Raw genomic sequence first — 23,247 nt, forward strand, 5'->3', positions numbered from 1 at the left:
TGTCACGAGCTGTGGATACTGGTTTTATCCAGTTGTTTTTGGCGCCCTTTACCAGGAAGGTGATTGGCTGGTTTGAAAAAGTCCGGGAGAGTGTGCTATTTATAGCACTGAGGTACCTCAGTCCTGTCAGTTTTCAAAGAAGAAAGAAGATCCCACCCTCCCTCCCTGTTGTTTTTTCCCCCTGTCGTGGTGTTTATTTCGAGGGAAAATCGCCCAGGTGTCTGGGTGGATTCGGTTGGTATGGTTTATAATTTATTCGTAATTGGTTGTTTATTTATTTATTTATTTATTTAAATTAAATGGTTATATTTTTAGTAACCCTAAATAAACACCTCGGCCATTATATTCCAACGAAATTGTGTTTGTGTCTTTAATTTTATTCAGGTAATGGGTTTTGTGTTCCCATGGGAGGTAGACCAGGAGAGAGTCAGCCTCTACTGTTGACAGCATGAGGTAGTATTCCTCTAGTTGGCCAGCAGGAGGCAGCTCGGGTCTAGTGTAACCAGCAGTAGGTAGCTGACAGTCATACCAAAGATGTGTGACTACCTTCAGGCAATACTGGAGGTATTGGATTTATTTTACCATCTGGATGTCGCACAGAAGGAATGCTGCCTCTTCTGACCACATTGAAGATGTTTCTTCTAATATTTAGGACATGCTGTGTAATTATTGTCCTTTTCTAGGTCCTAATAGGTTTGCGGCTTATAGAAGCTTTTGGACTCAATATGACAGATAAAAAAGCACAAGATCGAATCCATTACATGCTTTGCTTTCTTATAATGGATTTCCTTTGACCCAGCAGAGAGAGTAATATCTCTAATTGGAAAAAAAAATCCCACTGGATAGCGCGTAGAAAGCAGAACTAGAGTACAAGACTATGACAAACTTCTTCATATTTCTCAGCTTCCTAGATTCTTTTTGACTTGGAAAGTTTACAGTTCTGGGAAAAATGGCTAAATTGATATGCAGTGCAGTGATGATATCTCAACTATATCAGGTCAGGAGGGTTCCAGAAGATGGACTTCCACCAATGGCTAGAATGGGCAGGTTTCTGAATAGCTCATAACGATTGTTGCTTGAGATCTGAAAAGTGGCCATAGTGGAGGAGCTGCCCATATGAAATTGCAAAAAAGATTTCAAAATTGGGGTGTAACAAGGAGAGGTGGGAAAATATGAAATTGGGTGTGAATGTGAAGGAGTGTATCAGGCCACTCTTGTCCATTGGCCGTGTCTGATGTTGCAGCTCAGTCCCACTGACTTGTGTGACCCCATAAATGACTAAGGCTCATTATACATTAATTTAATGTTTCATTTACAGTGATGGCACAATCAACACTCTGGATGATATAGAAGTGGAGGAAAGCACTGGCCGCATTATATATAAAGGTAACTAACCCAAAATAGTCACCGTGTTTACGTGAGTTTTGAGGTCGTTGTTTTAAGGATAACACAGGACATTGAGGCCTGACACTGAAGACCCTCAAAGATCAGCTAAAGATCAGAGTCTTGTGAGATCTGTAATTACTCCGCAAAGAATATTCACTATTTTAAGAAATTCTTCAAAAGTTTAGAGTTTGTATAACAGTTCGGTCAGGTGCCACAACAGATGGAAGTGACGTCATTCATATTATCTGTCTTTTATTCTTTATGGACGGTTATTATGTTTACATGGTTGAAAGCGCATCAACCAAACAAAACGATTCTAATGCATCGGGCATTCTAGAATATGTATGTAGTTTATTTATGAAGATTTTAGAATAATACATTGAATATACAGGATTCGGCAGGCCGCGACCAATTAGCGAAGCCCGCGCCAATTCACGGCCGGACTGCGCCTGTCGCTGATTGTTCACGGCCGGCCATGTAGTATATAACAGCCCACGTAGTAAATAGCACAGCCACGTAGTATATTGCACAGCCACGTAGTATATTGCACAGCCTATGGAGTATATAGCACAGCCCACGGAGTATATAGCACAGCCACGTAGTATATAACACAGCCCACAGAGTATATAGCACAGCCAAGGAGTATATAGCACAGCCCACGGAGTGTATAACAACCACATAGCATATAACACAGCCACGTAGTTTATAACAGCCCATGCAGCATATAACACAGCTCATGTAGTATATAACAGCCCACGCACGCAGTATATAACACAGCCCACGTAGTGTAAAACACAGCTCATGTAGTGTATAACACAGCTCATGTAGTGTATAACACAGGCCACGTAGTGTATAACACAGGCCACGTAGTGTATAACACAGGCCACGTAGTGTATAACACAGCCCACGTAGTGTATAACACAGGCCACGTAGTGTATAACACAGGCCACGTAGTGTATAACACAGGCCATGTAGTGTATAACACAGCCCACGTAGTGTATAACACAGCCCACGTAGTGTATAACACAGGCCACGCAGTGTATAACACAGCCCACGTAGTGTATAACACAGGCCATGCAGTGTATAACACAGCCCACGTAGTATATTGCACAGCCCATGCAGTATATTGCACAGCCCACGTAGTACATTGCACAGCCCATGTAGTATATAGCACAGCCCATGTAGTATATAGCACAGCCCATGCAGTATATAACACAGCCCACGTAGTATATTGCACAGCCCACGTAGAATATTGCACAGCCCACGTAGTATATTGCACAGCCCACGTAGTATATAGCACAGCCCACGTAGTATATAGCACAGCCCACGCAGTATATTGCACAGCCCACGTATTATATTGGACAGCCTATGTATTATATTGCACAGCCCACGTAGTATATTGTACAGCCCACGCAGTATATAGCAATGTGGGCATCATATCCTGGTTAAAAAAAAGAATTAAAATAAAACATAGTTATATACTCACCTTCCGTTGGCCCCGGATCCAGGCAAAGCGGTTACCGACGCTCCTCGCGCGCTCCGGTCCCAAGACTCCATTGCGGTCTCGAGAGATGATGACGTAGCGGTCTCGCGAGACCGCTATGTCATCATCTCGTGAGACAGCAATGCATGGAGCGGTCACCGGAGCGTCTCAAGGAGCGGGAAAGGCCGGTTCTGGATCCGAGGGGCCAGTGGACGGTGAGTATATAACGATTTTTAATTTTTAAATTATTTTTAACATTAGATCTTTTAACTATTGATGCCGCATAGGCAGCATCAATAGTAAAAAGTTGGTCACACAGGGTTAATAGCAGCGGTAACAAAGTGCGTTATCCGCGGCATAACGCGGTCCATTACCGCTGCCATTAACCCTGTGTGAGCGCTGACTGGAGGGGATTATGGAGCGGGCACTGACTGCGGGGAGGAAGGAGCGGCCATTTTGCCGCCGGACTGTGCCCGTCGCTGATTGGTCGTGGCCGTTTTGCCACGATCAATCAGCGACTTGGATTTCAATGACAGACAGAGTCGCGACCAATGAATATCCGTGACAGACAGACAGACAGAAGGACAGACCGACAGACGGAAGTACCCCTTAGACAATTATATATAGATGGACGGTTATTTTGTTTACATGGTTGAAAGCGCATAAACCAAACAAAACATGTCATGCTGATAAATCGTATTTTCCCTCTGTAGATTCGCCAACTATGACCACAGCCACCATCCATAGTGTGAGTGCCAACTGCATCCTCTTCTCACCTGAGGGACCACTCCTCTTCCTTAACTGTATGTAACCATCCAACTGTCTGCTACACAGATACAGTTATAATCTTGTACATAGGAGCAGTATTATAATAGTTATATTCTTGTGCATAGGGGGCAGTATTATAGTAGTTATATTCTTGTACATAGGGGCAGTATTATAATAGTTATATTCTTGTACATAGGAGCAGTATTATAGTAGTTATATTCTTGTATATAGTGAGCAGTATTATAGTAGTTATATTCTTGAACATAGGAGCAGTATTATATTGGTTATATTCTTGTATATAGGGGCAGTAATATAGTAGTTATATTCTTGTACATGGGGCAGTATTATAGCAGTTATATTCTTGTATATAGGGGCAGTATTATAGTAGTTATATTCTAGTATATAGGGGCAGTAATATAGTAGTTATATTCTTGTACATGGGGCAGTATTATAGCAGTTATATTCTTGTATATAGGGGCAGTATTATAGTAGTTATATTCTAGTATATAGAGGCAGTATTATAGTAGTTATAGTCTTGTACATAGGGGCAGTATTATAGTAGTTATATTCTTGTACATAGGGGCAGTATTATAGTAGTTATATTCTTGTACATAGGGGCAGTATTATAGGAGTTATATTCTTGTACATAGGGGCAGTAATATAGTAGTTATATTCTTGTACATGGGGCAGTATTATAGCAGTTATATTCTTGTATATAGGGGCAGTATTATAGTAGTTATATTCTTGTACATAGGGGTAGTATTATAGTAGTTATATTCTTGTACATAGGGGTAGTATTAGAGTAGTTATATTCTTGTACATAGGGGGCAGTATTATAGTAGTTATATTCTTGTACATAGGGGCAGTATTATAGTATATTCTTGTACATAGGGGGCAGTATTACAGTAGTTATGTTATTGTACATTTGAGCAGTACAATAGTAGATTCTTGTCCAATGTTTTTTCTAAAAAAGTTTTTTTATGTATCTTTTTTATATAGGTCGCGTAGACCACTTTGCACCCATGGGTGAAATTGGTCAGTTTCTGAAATACGCTACTTGTCGAAACTTTAACAAAATTTTGATTCGTCAACCTGCCTGTGAGTATTGGACTGTTAAAATTAGCCAAAGACTATTACCTTAGATTGTGTGACAACCATGAAGTGAGGGGGGCTAAAAACTTTCCTTTAGCATAGGAACGCTTACATAAGTAAATTAAGGTTGGAGATGCAGCCCCAGGGTCATAAACTTAAGGTACCTTCACACTAAACAATATCGCTAGCGATCCGTGACGTTGCAGCGTCCTGGATAGCGATATCGTTTAGTTTGACACGCAGCAGCGATCAGGATCCTGCTGTGATATCGCTGGTCGTTGCTGAAAGTTCAGAACTTTATTTGGTCGTCCGATCGCCGTGTATCGTTGTGTTTGACAGCAAAAGCAACGATACCAGCGATATTTTACACTGGTAACCAGGGTAAACATCGGGTTACTAAGCGCAGGGCCGCGCTTAGTAACCCGATGTTTACCCTGGTTACCAGTGTAAATGTAAAAAAAACAAACAGTACATACTTACATTCGCGTCCCCCGGCGTCCGCTTGCCACACTGACTGAGCGCCGCAAAGTGAAAGTGAAAGCACAGCACAGCGGTGACGTCACCGCTGTGCCCTGCTACTGCCGGCGCTCAGTCAGTGCAGGAAGCGGACGCCGGGGGACGCGAATGTAAGTATGTACTGTTTGTTTTTTTTACAAGCCCTGCGCTTAGCAACCCGATGTTTACCCTGGTTACCTGGGGACCTCGGCATCGTTGGTCGCTGGAGAGCGGTCTGTGTGACAGCTCTCCAGCGATCAAACAGCGACGCTGCAGCGATCGGCATCGTTGTCGCTATCGCTGCAGCGTCGCTTAATGTGAAGGTACCTTTACTACCACAAAAGAACTGTTAGGAAGAAGAGGCTCTTTTGTTTATCTGTTGAGCCTACTCTTTTCTACTTCAATTGCATCAGCTGTTTGATCTATGACCTAACAGTTGACTAACCATATAACCAACTACTGAGACTTAGCCCATTTCAGATTTTATAATTTGTCGTTGTTTTATTTTTTAGCATTTTTATGTTCAGAGATGCCTGCTGAAGTTCACACTCTAGATTTGGAAAAGGTAATATATAATGTTAGTTAGTTAAGTAAAGTTATAATCTTGACTTGTTGAGGGCTTCTGCCCAGGCCAATCAAGGGAATTGCCCAGACACCATAATATAGGGCTCTTGTCACAATTGCTTTGACTTTGCTGAGAGACAAAAACCTAGGATATACTGTATGGATCGCCCCCAGGCGCAGGGCAGTGGGGTACTCGGTACCGGGTCCCTCTGTCTTGGTTCTTGAGATGTCACGGTGGCCCGACCTGGTCCGTGGCCCTGCTAAGGGGCGCCCAATTAAAGGTGTAGTTTGTCAAGTGTTCGTGACGCCACCTGTGGTATTCGGTCAGGATGACCGACGCTGCTTAGGGGTCCGCTGGGGTCATGTTATAACAGCTAGATGGTGTACCTTCCCACAGGTGAAGTATGTCCCCAGGGCTTCCCGGTAGGGTAGGTGGTGATTGTAGGTCGCAGTAAATAACGAAGACACAAGGTTACAGTCTCTTTACCTTTTACTGAGGACTTCAGCGTCCGCAGTCCAGAGCACTGTTCACAGGGCTGGCTGAATCCAGCCAGTCCGAAGGCACATCCAGACTTCCCTTTGCAGGTGGAAATCAGTAGCCTTCCTACTAGCGCCTGTGTGTTGTAGTACCTCCCTGCTGAGCACCACGGGATAGTCCTCACAACTGTCATGTATGATTCTGATGTTCTCTCTCCGTCCCCCAGATGGTATGGATAGGACGCACCCGTATGACGGGGTAGGCCTGGAGCTATTTTATAGGGACCCTAGTGACGCCCCTCTCCCACAATTTGCCTCCGTTGTCTTCATTAGGTTAAAGGTTGGGCAGCCAACTTGGAATTAAATGTCCTGCCGTTGTTTGAAGTAATGCGTAGAGCCTATTACTCCCTCGGTGTTCTGGCCACCGGCTACGCGCCTCAGAAGGATGTTGGCGATCTTAAGGCAGGACTCCTCCTGGTGTTATCTCCTTGTGCTGTGATCTCGTTTCTCACTCTCCACAATATACTTCGCTTCTTGTCGTTCCTTAGGATGCTGCCGCAATGAGGTGCAGGCGCTGCTCCGTAACGTTCTATCTCTTGCTATATCTCTGTCAGGATCCCACCCCTGACAGGGACCTCTTTCTGCAGCTCAGATGTTCCTCCTTCTCCCCATCTGCCTGACAGGTCTCCTCTGGGTCTCACACAGGCAGCTTTCTGACTAACTTCCTATCCAACCCCCAGTTTTACCCGAGTGTGAGGAGTGGCCTAATAGATAGAACCCTTTGCTCCCCCTGGTGGTTGGAGTGTTAAGTGTAGTGTGTGACTGTGATACCTGGTCAGGTGAACTCCTTTAGTGCCATCATACGTACCATCACTCCCCCTGGTGGGAGAGAGACATTACTGCAACGACCAGGACTCTGGGGCGCTGCATATACAATTTATACTTTTAACCAAAATGAACACGACTGGGATCCTAAATCATTATGTGCATCCAGTTTATCTAATCTACATTCTCCATACCTCTTCTAACTTGAAGTTTAAGCCATGAAGTAGCCATATTAGCTTTCACGAGGGTAATATTTCTGCCATCTGGTCATATTATTATTATTTTATTATACATTTTTATAGTGCCATTTATTCCATGGCGCTTTACATGTGAAAAGGGGGCAAATATAGACAAATACAATAAACATGAGCAAAAACAAGGCACTAACAGGTACAGAAGGAGGGAGGACCCTGCCCACGAGGGCTCACAGTCTGCAGGGGATGGGTGAGGATACACTAGGAGAGGGTATAGCTGGTTGTGCGGTGGTTCAGTAGGTTGAGGATCACTGCAGGCTGTAGGCTTGTCAGAAGAGGGGAATCTTCAGGTTCTTTGTGACGGTTTCTATGGTAGGCGAGAGTCTGATGTGTTGTGGTAGAGCGTTCCAGAGTATGGAGGAAGCATAGGAGAAGTCTTGGATGCGGTTGTGGGAAAAAGAGATGAGAGGGGAGTAGAGAAGGAGATCTTGAGAGGATCAGAGGTTGCATATAGGTAAGTACCAGGAGACCATGTCACAGATGTATGGAGGAGACCGGTTATGGATGGCTTTGTATGTCATAGTTAGGGTTTTGAACTGGAGTCTCTGGGCGATAGGAAGCCAGTGAAGAGCTTGGCATAGGGGAGAGGCCGGGGAATAGCAGGGAGACAGGTAGATTAGTCGGGCAGCAGAGTGTAGGATGGATTGGAGTGGTGCCAGAGTGCTAGAGGGGACGCCAGAGAGTAGGAGGTTGCAGAAGTCAAGGCAGGAGATAAGGGCGTGCACTAGTGTTTTTGTGGTCTTGTGGTCAAGGAATGTACGGATCCAGGAAATATTTTTCAGTTTGAGATGGCAGGAGGAGGCAAGGGCTTGGATATGTGGCTTGAAAGAGAGGGAAGAGTCGAGGATCACCCCGAGGCACCGGGCGTGTGGGACTGGGGAGAGTGAGCAGCCATTGACATTGATGGATTGGTCAGGTAGAGTGAGATGGGGAAAGATGATGAATTCTGTTTTGTCCATGTTCAGTTTTAGAAAGCGAGCAGAAAAGAAGGCCGAGATAACAGACAGACAGAGTGGGATTTTGGTAATTAAGGAGGTGAGGTCAGGTCCGGATAGGTAGATTTGCGTGTCATCGGCGTAGAGATGGTACTGCAAACTGTGGGATTCTATGAGCTGCCCCAGGCCGAAGGTGTAGATGAAGAGTAGGGGTCCTAGAACATAGCCTTGAGGAACACCGACAGACAAGAGGCTAAGTGAGGAGGTGGTGTGGGAGAGGGAGACACTGAATGTTCGGTCTGTTAGATATGACGAGATCCAGGATAGGGCCAAGTCTGTGATTTCAAGAGATTAGAGGATCTGTAACATAAGGGAGTGGTCCACAGTGTCAAAGTCTGAATACAGGTCCAGGAGAAGGAGGACAGATTAGTGTTGCTCGCTCTTGGCCGTTTGTAGGTCATTGGTGACTTTAGTTAGGGCAGTATCAGTTGAGTGATGGGGTCTGAAGCCAGATTGTAACCGGTCAAAGAGGGAGCAGGAGGAGAGGTGGGAGGACAGTTCAAGATGGATAAGTTGTTTCAGTAGTTTTGAGGCATAAGGGAGAAGAGATATCGGGCGATAGCTAGACACAGAGGATGGGTCGAGGGAGGGCATTTTGAGGATGGGTGTGATCTTGGCATGTTTGAAGGATGAGGGGAAGACACCTGTTGTGAGTGAGTGGTTGAAGAGGTGTGTTAGGGTTGGTATGAAGATCGTGGCAAGGTTAGGGATGAGGTGGGACGGGAGCGGGTTAAGTGTGCAAGTGGTGAGGTGTGATCTTGACAGGAGGGTGGAGAGCTGATCCTCTGTCATGGTGGAGAAGCTGGTTTTGGAGGAACAGGGTTGACCAGCTAAGAGGGGCATTGGGTGCTGTGGGCCAAAGCTTTCTCTGATCGTATCGATCTTCTGTTTAAAGAAAGAGGCAAAGTCTTCAGCAGAAATGAGAGGGGAGGGAGGAGGTGCAGGGGGATGGAGTAGAGAATTGAAAGTGTTGAAAAGCTGTTTAGGGTTGTGAGACAGGGAGGATATGAGAGATGAGAAGTAAGTTTGTTTTGCGGCAGTGAGCGTGGACTTGAAGCTGGCGAGGGACTGCTTGTATGCAGTTAAGTGGTCGGCAGAGCGGGATTCCTTCCATCTCCGCTCAGCGACCCTGGAAGCCCGTCTCAGTTCTTTGGTCAGGCTGGTCAGCCAGGGCTGCCTGTTGATTGTACGAGTTTTGCTGTGCATGAGCGAGGCAGCCGAATCGAGTGTTGCTGTTATTGTGGTGTTATAAAAAGTGGCAGCAGAATCTGTGTCATGAAGGGAGGCTATGTCTGTAAGAGGGAGAAGGGACTCAGAGAGTGATTGTAAATTGAGGTGTTTGAGATTTCTGTGAGGGTGAGTGAGTTTGTGGAGTGGGGTTTGCACACTAGTAAAGGAGAGGGAAGATAATATCTGTAGGTTGTGGTCAGATAGAGGGAGGGGTGAGTTAGTGAGATTAGTAAGGGAGCAGAGGTGGATGAAGATGAGGTCCAGCGTGTGGCCATCTTTGTGATGAGGACCATTGTCAGAGGACCATTGAGTGAGGCCGAAGGAGTGTTATGATCCGGTGACTTTGGAGCCGCATGAAACTTTCTCTGGAGTAGGTGGAACCTGTACTGACCGCAAACCCTGAACTAACACCGCAACTAGAAGTAGCTGTGGGGTGTGCCTAACAAACCCTAGACACCTCGACACAGCCAGAGGACTAAATACCCCTATAGATAGAAATAGGAATACTATCTTGCCTCAGAGCAGAACCCTAAAGGATAGGCAGCCCCCCACGAATATTGACTGTGAGTTGGAGAGGAAAGACACACGCAGGCAGAAAAACAGAGTTCAGCAAAAGAGGCCACTCTACCTAAATAGGGAAAGATAGGACAGAATACTAAGCGGTCAGTATTAAAACCCTTCCAAAAACATCCACAGCAGATAATACAAAAAGTTCCACAATCTAATTAAAGACATGGAATGTATATCTGCAACTCCAGAGAATCCAACAAGACTGAGAAGATACTGACACAATCTAAGCTGGACAAAAAACAATGAATAGCACTGAATTATTAAGCACACAGCATGTGTACCAAAGAAACAAAAACCAGACACTTATCTTTGCTGAATTTGGTAGCAAGGCAGAGGAACCAAGCAAGGACCAACACCTCCAAAAACAATGGACAACTGGCAAGGACTAATGAATCCTGCACGCCTAAATACCCCAGTCAGAACTGCAATCAGCAGATACACCTGCCCAGGACTGCAACTCAGGGACAACTGCATTACCACCTACAACCACCGGAGGGAGCCCAAAAGCAGAATTCACAACAAAGGAGGCAGTGAGCGATAAAAGTTTAGAGGCAGCTGAGGTGGAAGTATCAATGAGGATGTTGAAGTCACCCATGATGATAGTGGGGATGTCAGCAGAGAGGAAATGAAGGAGCCAGGTGGTGAGGTGGTCGAGAAAAGTGGAGATGGCTAGTTCTGGGGGGCGGTAGATGACAGCCAGCTGAAGGTTGGAGGGGGAATAGATGCGGGCGGAGTGCACCTCAAACGAGGGAAGAGTAGCGGAGGGTGGTAGCTGGATTGGAGTAAAGGAGCAGGTGTCGGACAGGAGCGAGCCAACTCCTCCACCATGTTTGTTTCTGGGGCGAGGGGAGTGAGAGAGGTGGAATCTGCCATAGAAAATCGCAGCTGGAGTGCTGAGTCAGATAGGGGTGAGCCCCAGGTTTCAGTGATGCCAAGGAAGGATAGTTTGTTGGTGATGAAGAGGTCATGGATAAATGGCAGTTTGTTGCAGAGTGTGTGTTCCATAGTGCTCCAAGTAAGGGATCGGGGGAGTGGGGACTGGATGAATGGGTATGAGGTTATCATGGTTTGGAAAATGTGTAGGCAATCGTGGCAGGGGGTTAGAAATGAGTGTGGGGGTGTGTTGAGGGGGGCTGGGATTTGGGGATACATCACCAGAGATGAGGAGTAGCAGACAGAGCGTTAGAAGGTGGGAGCCCAAGGTATTATGCCCAAGGTATTTCTTTATTGTATTTCCTGATGTGTCTGAAAGCAAAAACTTGTTCAAATATTCCTTGCTCTTTTCAAAACTTTTAAGAAAGTTGGTAGACACATTACTTGGGTCCACATAAAAGCCTTTCTCTGTCTCTCGGATATTCGCTTCATTACAAAGAGTGATCGCCATCAGAAATTTGCCAGACGGATCATAGTTTCCACCATATTAAAAAAATGTTTACTTTCCAAATTAAGACAATGCTATGAAATGTAGCTCAGTGATGTCATCTAGATAACTTCTCATATAACTTTGATTGCATTATACCAGTATAGTTTTATTTAAAAAAAATCTAAAAATAAATCTATTGTACCGAATTTTCTGAAGTTGAATGTTATTGTTCATATTTCTGCTGCATTTTCTCAGATTGCTGGTACATGGAAACTTGCTGCTATTGCCTCCAATATACTTGAAAGTGAAAATGTGGTGTTACCAACTGAGATGCAATTTACTGTTAATAATGAGGAGGTGACAATCACAGATGGCATCTGGTAAGAGACACATCCTTTGTAGACACCAGCAATGTACCTGCTAGTGTACCTGATGATACACCTGCTCTGGTATAGTTAACGATTTACAGTGGTTTCAATTGGTTGCACTAGAAAAGACCCCATGGCGGTGCCACTTTAGTGGAAAAAGTGCAGAACCACAAAGTTACAAAAAACAACATCGAATTACTGCTGGGACCATAGAGTCCCAGTGCAGTACACAAAGACATCCTTGATTTACATGATGATCTTTCTATACATGGGCATCATGTGTTTTTCTCAAAGGCCAGGGTCACACTTACCGTATGGAAAATCGATCCGAGTCTCCCTGTCGAGAGTCGCACAAATGTTCTCCGTATGGTCATCCGCGTGTAATGCGTTTGCAATGCGATTATGCGATTTCCTCACATCTATGTATCCTTATGGCATCCGTTTACATTTCTCACTGCTTTTCCCCAATTAATTTAATGGCTCAATGAGCTAAAATGAGGAAAATGTGTGCGTATTTGTCGCAAGTCACACTGATGGTCCGTGTGGTGTCCGATTTTTTCTCGCACCCATAGACTTGCATTGGCGAGACTCGGCCGATATACGCGTACATTCGCAGCATGCTAAATACGTCTGAGAAAAAAAACGGTGATGGGAGCTGCCCCATAGATTAACAGTGGTCCGAGTGCTATGCGATATTTTCTCACATAGCACTCGTCCGGATTCTACGCTAGTGTGACCCCGGCCTAAGACACATTTATCACCCCACTGTGGGTTATAGTACATTAACATTTTGTGCAATTTACAGAGAATTTCAAACTTTTGATTTTTCTTCATCTGAATTTAATGTGGTGCATATTACACTGTATTTATTGTTACACCATTGCAGGACGAAAAAAGCAGTGAAAGTAGAAAATAGAAGACTTCAGTATAGCAAATGTAAGAACCATTTCACAAACCATGCTCTGAGCTTATTGGCTGTTTAGTGCCCTTCTCATGGATTTTTGTGTATTTCCCAGTTGGTGATAGTTGGATGGAAATGAGATTTCATGAACCTCTGGGGGAGTCTTTGTTGACCTGGATTGGGAATATCAAAGAGAAGAAGATTTCCTTGTTCCTCTTCTGTAAGCAACAGCCTATGTGAAAAATTAATTGGAACTACCTTTGTTACATCATCAACTTCAAGTAGAGTATTAGTGGTTGTAGGCTTTTAATATTTGGATTGTGGTGCTCGAAAAGTTCATAGACACATGGAATAACCAACACAAAAAGTAGGTAGATATGGATCACCTACTCAGTCTTTGATTAGTGAAATAGCTTTATTCAATACATTGTGGGCCATTTACTGTATATGGATACACCTGGTGGGCCATTTATTATTATTATTATTATTATTTATTATTATAGTGCCGTTTATTCCATGGCGCTTTACATGTGAGGAGGGGTATACATAATAAAAACAAGTACAATAACCTTGAACAATACAAGTCACAACTGGTACAGGCGGAGAGAGGACCCTGCCCGCGAGGGCTCACAATCTACAAGGGATGGGTGAGGATACAGTAGGTGAGGGTAGAGCTGGTCGTGCAGTGGTTTGGTTGATCGGTGGTTACTGCAGGTTGTATTCAAAAATGGCCAACTTCAAAATGGCCACCATGGTCACCACCCATCTTGAAAAGTTTTCCCCCTCCTATATACTAATGTGCCACAAACAGGAAGTTGATATCACCAACAATTCCCATTTTCTTTAGGTGTATCCATATGCATGGCCCACCCAGCTGTATCCATATAAATGGCCCACCCTTGTACATATAGACATAGGTGAGAGGAAACATAACGCAGATCTCCTACTGGCAAAATAAGCACTTCTGCAATTAACTGCTTATTATATTTTTGAGCCGTTTTTGTGATATTAACACTTTTCTTTTTCTCGGTTTACAGCTTGTCTTGGAGACCGACCACTTCTATTAAACTGCAGTGGTGGTCGGTCTCCTTGGCATCGAGGTGTAAACAAAAGAAAATAAAAACATTAATATCTCAGGAGCATTAAACTTCAAAAATGCTTGTCTTTACCAGCACTATCCGAAAATATCATCTATGAAGATGGGAATAACCCTATGAGGTTTATCAATAGGCAGATTAGTTACTTAATGTAACGTCACGTACACAAATGTCATCAGTGGGAGGTGATTCCTGTAGCATTGCTTACATGTACACCTTGGAAATTTTATCGAAAGTCCAACCACACACCAGCGCTAAAAGTCAGGGTCATAGAAAAGTGGGAAAATTTAGTTTAACCATTCAAGAACCTCAATCAGTACTGATCGCACGGATGATTAGGGGAGGCAGCTCCATTTTTCATTTTCCCGTCAGGTTAGGATACATTCAAGTTGTATCATAACACACACATTTAGGATTTTTCAAAAGGAAAAAAACAAACCAAAAAGTAATAAAAACACAAACAAGTGAGGAATCGCTGCATATCCAATGACCAAATGTAACATACTGTACAATGAGCAGAAAGAGGAAAAGAAAGATTGGCAAGCGCTCAATGCTCCATTTCCAGGTGGAATTACTGATGTTAATATTTACCAGAAGTGTCAGAGATTCCTTTATTCGAACGTTTGCTTTTATTCACGGTCAATGATGATGTATTATGCGCTCCTGTGAGTCACAGGTTCGGTTGCAGCCATAATGACTAATATCTCAGAATACACCTTTAGGTTCTGGTAATGAAACCTTGGGTATCACAGTCAGCACATAGGTAAAAAAGAGAAAAAACTTCTCTCAAACAGGAACTACACTTTTAGCAAAGTTTGCTTAAATCAATAGTACAAACGAATACAAGAAACTTTGTAATATACAATCGCTTGATAAAGTCTTCATACCTCGTGAACTTTTTCCCCATTTTTTAACGTTACATCCATAAACGTATAATTTTTTTTATTGATATTTTATGTAATGCCAGCAGAAAGTAGCAAGGATTTGTAAAGGAAATGATAGATGGTATTCTAAATATTTTAGAAATATAAATCTGAAAATTGTGACATGCATTTGTACTCAGCCCCCCTGAGTCAATACTTTGTAGGACCACCTTTCTCTGTAATTACTGCTGCAGTCTTTGGGGGTCTGTCTCTACCAGCTTTGCACATATAGAGGTGACATTTTTGCACCTTCTCCTTTGCACACTCGCTCTCGCTCAGTGAGGTTGGATGGAGACATCTGTGATCAGCAATGTTCAAGTCCCAACGGGATTTTAATCTGGACTGTGACTGGGCCACTCACACACATATGAATATGCTTTGATCTATACCCTCCATTGTAGCTCTGGCTGTATTTTTAGGGTTGTTGTCCTGCTGGAAGGTGAGCCTATGTTGCAGTCTCAAGACTTTTGCAGCCTCTAACAGGTTTTCCTTCAGAATTACCCTGTATTTAGCTCCATCCATCTTCTCATCAACTCTGAACAGCCTTCCTGTCCCTGTTGAAGAAAGGCCTCCCCTCATCAGGATGATGCCACCACCATGTGTGATGGTGAGGATGGTGTTTTCAGGGTGATGTACAGTGTTATTTTTCTGCCACATATAGCATTTTACATTTAGCTCAAAAGGTTCTACTTTGGTCTCATCTGATCAGATACTTTCTTCACCATGCTTGGTTTGTCCACTACATGGCAATTTTCAAACTGCAAACAGGAGTTCATATGGTTTTCAAAAATGTCTTTATTCCTGCCACTATTCCATAAAGGGCAGATTTGTTGAATATACTACTAACTGTTGTCCTGTGGAAAGATTCTCCCACCTAAGCTGTGAATCTCAGCAGCTCCTCCAGAGTGACCATGGGCCTCTTGGCTGCTTCTCTAATTAGTGCTCTCCTTGCTTGGGATGTCAGTTTAGGTGTACGGCCATGTCTTGGTAGGTTTGCATACTCCTTCCATTTTTAGATCACGGATTGAACAGTACTCCATGAGATGTTCAGATCTTGGGTTATTTGTTTATAACCTAATCCTGCTTTACTCTTCTCAACTTTATCCCTGACCTGTCTGGTGTGTTCCTTGTATTTCATTATGCTGTTTGATAGCTATTGTTCTCAAACAAACCTCTGAGGCCTTCACAGAATAGCTGTAGTTATACTGAGAAGAAATTACATACATTACTAATTGTGGGAATTTGGGAAGCAATTGGTTACTCAGGATTTTATTTAGGGGTATCAAACTACAGGGACAACTAAATACAAATAGAAGTCACAATTTTCAAAAAATTACCCCAAAAATGTAAAAAATACATTTATCATAAAAACCTGATTAAAACATTAGGTAATTTTCTGATGACACATTCACTTTTTCCCAACATTATCTCTGTGCTAACTGTGATCATCCAGGTTTCATTACCAGATGGTTCAGGTGTATTCAGAAATATTACTCATTACAACTGCAACTGTATATATGACTCACAGAAGCACATGAAATATCATCAATTAAAGGGAAAAAAACAAAAACGATCATTATATAAATGAATCGCACCATCATTTCTGGTAAATATAAATAACCGCAATACTTCTGAGGGGAGAAGACCAACAGGGTTAAAAAAAAAGTACTGAAGGTACTGATGAAGGAATCATGGTGATGGCATTAATATGTCATTGTTTAGTTACATAGTATTTTGTTTTAATCCTGTTCAGTTTCAGATAGTGGGAGGACATGATGTTAGAGACAGTGGTAAGACAATCACTGATGTTTTCTATAAAGGCTGGTGTGATATCAGGAGAAGAAGTGTATAATTGGGTGTCGTCAGCATAGAGATGGTACTGGAACCCAAATCTACTCATTGTTTGTCCAATAGGGGCAGTATACAAAGAGAAGAGGAGGGGGCCTAGGACTGATCCTTGAGGAACCCCAACAGTAAGGGGAAGGTGAGAGGAGGAGGAACCAGCAAAAGATACAGTGAAAGAGTGGTCAGAGAGAAATGAGGAGAACCAGGAGAGAATGGTGTTCTTAAGGCCGATGGAGAGGAGCATATTGAGGAGGAGCTGATGATCCACAGTGTCGAATGCTGCGGGGAGATCCAAGAGAATTAGCATGGAGTAGTGACCATTAGATTTAGCTGTTAGTAGATCATTAGAGACTTTAGTGAGGGCAGTTTCAGTAGAGTGTAAAGAGAGGAAACCAGATTGAAGAGGGTCGAGAAGAGCGTTATCTGAGAGATAGCGGATAAGACGGGATTGGACCAGGCGTTCGAGGAGTTTAGAGATGAAGGGAAGATTAGAGACAGGTGTATAGTTAGCGGCACATTTTTGGTCGAGGGATGGTTTTTTGAGTAATGGATGTATGATGGCATGCTTAAACGAGGAGGAAAAGATACCGGAAGAGAGAGAAAGGTTGAATATTTTTGTTACATGAGAGGTGACAGCTGGGGAAAGGGACTGAAGGAGATGTGACGGAATGGGGTCACTGGTGCAAGTGGTCGGGCGAGAAGATGCAAGGAGCCTGATTACTTCTTCTTCTGTGACTGGTTCCAAGTCAGAGAGTGAGCTAGATGCAGTGGGGGAGGGAGGACAGTGCATGGTCTGAGGGGATTGGGAGATAATTTCCTGTCGGATATGGTAAATTTTTTCTTTGAAGTAATTGGCCAGTCTACATAGAGATCCAGAGAAAATAGTGCCATATCTCAGGAACGGAGAGGAATAGGAACAAAAGGAAAACATCACCAGATTCAGGAGAAAAGCATTTTGTACATCAGCTAATAAAAATTACATATTTATGGCAAGTGACAGGTCCTATTTAAAGGGAGTGCTGTTATTGGGGTTACCCTTTCATGTGGATGGTACTCCTCAGGAAGCATTTTATTGACACTATTTAGGAGGACTGTTATTAGGGAACATGGATGGTACTACTGAGTCATTAACATTGGGGTTATTTACATCATGAGATTGCCATGGGACTTTATGTGACTCTTGTTGGACACTTGGAAGCTCAAGATTAGCACCGCTAAATCCTTTATAATTCCGCCCTTAGTTAACTTTAACTGTTTTTTAATCATTCATTGATTTGTGTCTGTTACAGCTAAATCCGGCAACGCCAAACCCGATGAGCTCACAAGGTTTAAACATTTTGCGGCCTGTTTGTCAATCCGCGTGGTATTTCTGAAGGAGTAGAGGTAATGGGGTAACTACTATAATGGGGTAACTACTATCGAAGCAAAAAACGAGCAAATAGTAGAGGGAGGGTTGGCACATAAAGGGATTGTCCAGTAGTTGAGAAAAAAAATAAACATATTCTAACTATAAAAAAGAGAACTTACCTCCTTAGTCACCCACTGATGAGACAAGCCGATTGATTGGCCACTGAGTTTAAGGCTGGGGTCACACTAGAGAGGAATACAGATGTATGAGAAGCGCAAAAACAACGCATTGCACTCGGACCAATGTTTATCTATGGGGCAGCTCCCATCAGCCATATATTTCTTGGACGTATCAATGAGACACCTATCCATTATTAATCCAATAGTAGGAAAGGGTTAAAAATACACATACACATTAAGAATAAAGTATATTAATGAAATAAATAAACACATGGGGTTTTATTATCTTTATTGTACGCTCAATCCAACTGATGACCCTCATTCTCCTGTAAAAAAAGGGGAAAAAAAACAACAGTATCCTATACCTGTCCGCTGTACAGTCATGTCCCGCGCTGTAAATCCATCTAAAGGGGTTTAATACAATTACAGCCAGGAGCCTGCTAATGCTGCCGCTCCTAGCTGTAAAAGACTGGGGAATAAATGAAATGAAGGTAACGGAGCTTCGATGACTAGCGGTGCCGTCACCGAAGCTGTGCCCCCTGGTGGCATAAACTCATATGAACTGTAGCATGGGAATTTTTCAGAATATTTTCTCACGCTACAGTTCATATAAGTTTATGCCACCAGGGGGCGCTGCTTCAGTGACAGCACCGCAAGTCCCCGAAGCTCCATTACCTTCATTTCATTCATTCCCCAGTCTTTTACTGCCAGCTGCCTCCGGCATTAGCACCGCTCCTGGCTGTAACTGTATTTAACCTGTTCAGACGGATTTACAGCATGGAACATGAATGTACGGCGGACAGATATGGGATACTGTTGGGTTTTTTTTGGAACTTTTTTTTAGGAGAACGAGGGTCTTCAGGTGGATTGAGCGTACAATAAAGAATAATAAAACCGTGTGTTTCCTTCCTTCATTAAAATACTTTATTCTTATTGTGTGTGTGTTTTAACCCTTTCAGACTAGTCGCTTAATAATGGATAGGTGTCTTATTGACACCCCTCCATTATTAACCAGGCTTAATGTCACCTTACAATAGCAAGGTGACATGAACCCCTTATTACCCCATATCCCTCAACTACAGGGGAGTGGGAAGAGAGTGGCTAAGTGCCAGAATAGGCGCATCTTGCAGATGCGCCTTTTCTGGGGTGGCTGGGAGCAGATATTTTTAGCCAGGGGGGGCCAATAACCATGGTCCCTCTCTAGGCTATTAATATCTGCCCTCAGTCACTGGCTTTCTCACTCTTGCAGAGAAAATCGCCATTTTTTTCCGGGATTTAACCCTTTATTTTAACACCTAGAGCTCCCAAATTTTGCACACACACTACTAACATTATTAGTGAGGGATATATAAAAATATAACGGATATGAAATGGTTTACTGTATGTAAATCATGTCTCATATCCTGTCGGGTTCGGTAAGGACTTAGCAAAAGCTGGCAATTGATTTACCGGCTTTTCTGCTATTTAGCGCTGTATGAAATATGAATATATGTTTATATATATGTGTCTCCCTGACATATATATATATATATACTAGATGGTGGCCCGATTCTAACGCATCGGGTATTCTAGAATATGCATGTCCACGTAGTATATTGCCCAGCCACGTAGTATATTGCCCAGTTACGTAGTATATTGCCCAGTGACGTAGTATATTGCCCAGCCACGTAGTATATTGCACTGCCCACGTAGTATATTGCCCAGCTACGTAGTATATTGGCCAGTTACGTAGTATATTGCCCAGTTACGTAGTATACAGCACAGAGCCACGTAGTATATTGCACAGTGACGTAGTATACAGCACAGAGCCACGTAGTATATTGCCCAGCCATGTAGTATATTGGCCAGTCACGTAGTATATTGCCCAGCGAAGTAGTATACAGAACAGAGCCACGTAGTATATTGCCCAGCCACGTAGTATACAGCACAGAGCCACATAGTATATTGCCCAGCTACGTAGTATATTGCCCAGCCATGTATGTCACAGGTTAAAAAATAAAAAATAAACATATACTCACCTTCCGAGGGGCCCCTTGTAGTTCTGTCGCCTGTGTTCGGAGCAGGCGGCAGCTTCCGGTCCCAGGGTGTGATGACGTCGCGGTCACATGACTGTGACGTCACGGCAGGTCCTTCTCGCGCAGGGCCTGCGATGACGTCACGGTCACATGACCATGACGTCATGGCAGGTCCTTCTCGTGCAGGCGCGCAGGTCCTGTGATGACGTCACGGTCACATGACCGTGACGTCATGGAAGGTCCTTCTCGCATACCATCCTTGGCACCGGAACGTCGCGAGGAGCGGGAATGGCGGCGGAAGGTGAGTATATAATGATTTTTTATTTTTGTTATTATTTTTAACATTAGATGTTTTACTATTGACGCCGCATAGGCAGCATCAATAGTAAAAACTTGGTCACACAGGGTTAATAGCGGCGGTAATGGAGTGAGTTACCCGCTGCATAACGCGGTCCGTTACCGCTGGCATTAACCCTGTGTGAGCGGTGACTGCGGGGAGTATGGAGCGGGCGCCGGGCACTGACTGCAGGGGAGTAGGGAGGGACTAATCAGACTGTGGCCATCGCTGATTGGTCGCGGCAGCCATGACAGGCAGCTGGCGCGACCAATCAGCGACGCGGGATTTCCGTGACGGAAGTTGCCGACAGAAAGACAGACAGAAAGACGGAAGTACCCCTTAGACAATTATATATATATATATATATATATATAGATATATACACTGCTCAAAAAAATAAAGGGAACACTCAAATAATCTGAATGAATGAAATATTCTCATTGAATATTTTGTTCTGTACAAAGTTGAATTTGCTGACAACAAAATCACACAAAAATCATAAATGGAAATCAAATTTATTAACCAATGGGGGCCTGGATTTGGAACGATACTCAAAATCAAAGTGGAAAATCAAATTACAGGTTTATCCAACATCAGTGGAAATGCCTCAAAACATGGAAATGATGCTCACTAGTGTGTGTGGCCTCCACGTGCCTGTATGACCTCCCTATAATGCCTGAGCATGCTCCTAATGAGGCAGCAGATGGTCTCCTGAGGGATCTCCTCCCAGACCTGGACTAAAGCATCAGTCAACTCCTAGACAGTCTGTGGTGCAATGTGACGTTGGTGGAGGGTGCGAGACATAATGTCCCAGATGTGCTCAATTGGATTCAGGTCTGGGGAACGGGCGGGCCAGTCCATAGCTTCAATGCCTTCATCTTGCAAGAACTACTGACACACTCCAGCCACAGAAGGTCTGACATTGTCTTGCATTAGGAGGAACCCAGGGTCAACCGCACCAGCATATGGTCTCACAAGGGGTCTGAGGATCTTATCTCGGTACCTAATAGCAGTCAGGCTACCTCTGGTGAGCACATGGAGGGCTGTGCGACCCTCCAAAGAAATGCCACCCCACACCATTACTGACCCACTGCCAAACCGGCCATGCTGAAGGATGTTGCAGGCAGCAGATCGCTCTCCACGGTGTCTCCAGACTGTCACGTTTGTCACATGTGCTCAGTGTGAACCTGCTTTCATCTGTGAAGAGCACAGGGCGCCAGTGGCGAATTTGCCAATCCTGGTGTTCTGTGGCAAATGCCAAGCGTCCTGCATGGTGTTGGGCTGTGAGCACAACCCATATCTGTGGACGTCGGGCACTCAGACCATCCTCTTGGAGTCGGTTTCTAACCGTTTGTGCAGACACATGCACATTTGTGGCCTGCTGGAGGTCATTTTGCAGGGCTCTGGCAGTGCTCCTCCTGTTCCTCCTTGCACAAAGGCTGAGGTAGCGGTCCTGCTGCTGGGTTGTTGCCCTCCTACGGCCCCCTCCACGCCTCCTGGTGTACCGGCCTGTCTTCTGGTAGCGCCTCCATCCTCTGGACACTACGCTGACAGACACAGCAAACCTTGCCACAGATCGCATTGATGTGCCATCCTGAATGAGCTGCACTACCTGAGCCACTTGTGTGGGTTGTAGAGTCCGTCTCATGCTACCACGAGTGTGAAAGCACAACCAACATTCAAAAGTGACCAAAACATCAGCCAGAAAGCATTGGTACTGAGATGTGGTCTGCGGTGCCCACATGCAGAACCACTCCTTTATTGAGGGTGTCTTGATAATTGCCAATAATTTCCATCTGTTGTCTATTCCATTTGCACAACAGCATGTGAAATTGATTGTCAGTCAGTGTTGCTTCCTAAGTGGACAGTTTGATTTCACAGACGTTTGATTTACCTGGAGTTATATTCTGTTGTTCAAGTGCTCCCTTTATTTTTTTGAGCAGTGTATATATATAGACTGTATATATGTTTTCACGAATATTTGAGCCCATGGATCCATTATATGTCCATTTTGCAAGCCGGCGAGAAAATCTTGCCGTACGGATGCCATACGGATATTTTTTGGAGAAAAAAAATCGCATCCTCGCATTGAATACGGATCACTGTTCAGGAAATTTTCGCGTATCTCGGCCGTAAAAAGCGGACCGTATTTTTATACTATGTGTGTGACTCCAGCCTAATACTAGCTCCCCTAATCGTATCCTAAAGATGGGCCATCAATCTAAAAATAGCAGACAATCCCTTTAAACCTACTACTTTAGTGCCCCAGGCCACCAGGGATTTACAATTAAATGTTTCACTACCGTAGACCAACAGAGATATTGACATTACGACTGAGAATTTACTTTTTTTTCTTATTGTTTGTGGTTGCAGATGAAATATTTTCAAGCTTCAAGAGGCTTTATGGAACCATGCGGTCTGGTGGAGAAGAATCGTCAAATGTGTTTTTAACTAATATTAATAAAAATGATTTTAATTTAGATTTCGCCTCCACCATTAATACGGAAGCGGTGAATTATTTGGACTTCACCATATTTATGGTTGGGGAGGGTCATTGCCTCAAAATCGTACAGCTAGCCCACAGACAGTAATATTTTTTACTAATAGTTGCCATCTAACAATGTGGTTGAATAAGATCCGGAGAGGAAAACTGATGAGCGTTAGAAAAAATTGTCCAAAAATAAAATACTACGGAGCAGGGGGCTAATAATATGGTAAAGAAATTCATACAA

General features: G+C 43.7%; 1 protein-coding gene across 1 annotated transcript in view; it reads left to right on the forward strand.

The window, feature by feature from the left end:
• The window catches only part of LOC143809468 (uncharacterized), a 74,247-nt gene extending 51,252 nt beyond the window's left edge, over positions 1 to 22,995 (forward strand). The window contains exons 13-21 of the mRNA XM_077292537.1: positions 1,319 to 1,386; positions 3,583 to 3,672; positions 4,637 to 4,735; positions 5,737 to 5,789; positions 11,758 to 11,882; positions 12,757 to 12,806; positions 12,887 to 12,991; positions 17,926 to 18,019; positions 22,889 to 22,995. Coding sequence (XP_077148652.1) covers positions 1,319 to 1,386; positions 3,583 to 3,672; positions 4,637 to 4,735; positions 5,737 to 5,789; positions 11,758 to 11,882; positions 12,757 to 12,806; positions 12,887 to 12,991; positions 17,926 to 18,017 — 682 coding nt within the window. The 3' untranslated portion in view covers positions 18,018 to 18,019; positions 22,889 to 22,995. The remainder of the gene's footprint in view (positions 1 to 1,318; positions 1,387 to 3,582; positions 3,673 to 4,636; positions 4,736 to 5,736; positions 5,790 to 11,757; positions 11,883 to 12,756; positions 12,807 to 12,886; positions 12,992 to 17,925; positions 18,020 to 22,888) is intronic.
• Positions 22,996 to 23,247: the final 252 nt, after the last annotated feature.

The sequence above is a fragment of the Ranitomeya variabilis genome, chromosome 2, assembly GCF_051348905.1.
Source record: "Ranitomeya variabilis isolate aRanVar5 chromosome 2, aRanVar5.hap1, whole genome shotgun sequence".
NCBI classification, from domain to species: domain Eukaryota; kingdom Metazoa; phylum Chordata; class Amphibia; order Anura; family Dendrobatidae; genus Ranitomeya; species Ranitomeya variabilis.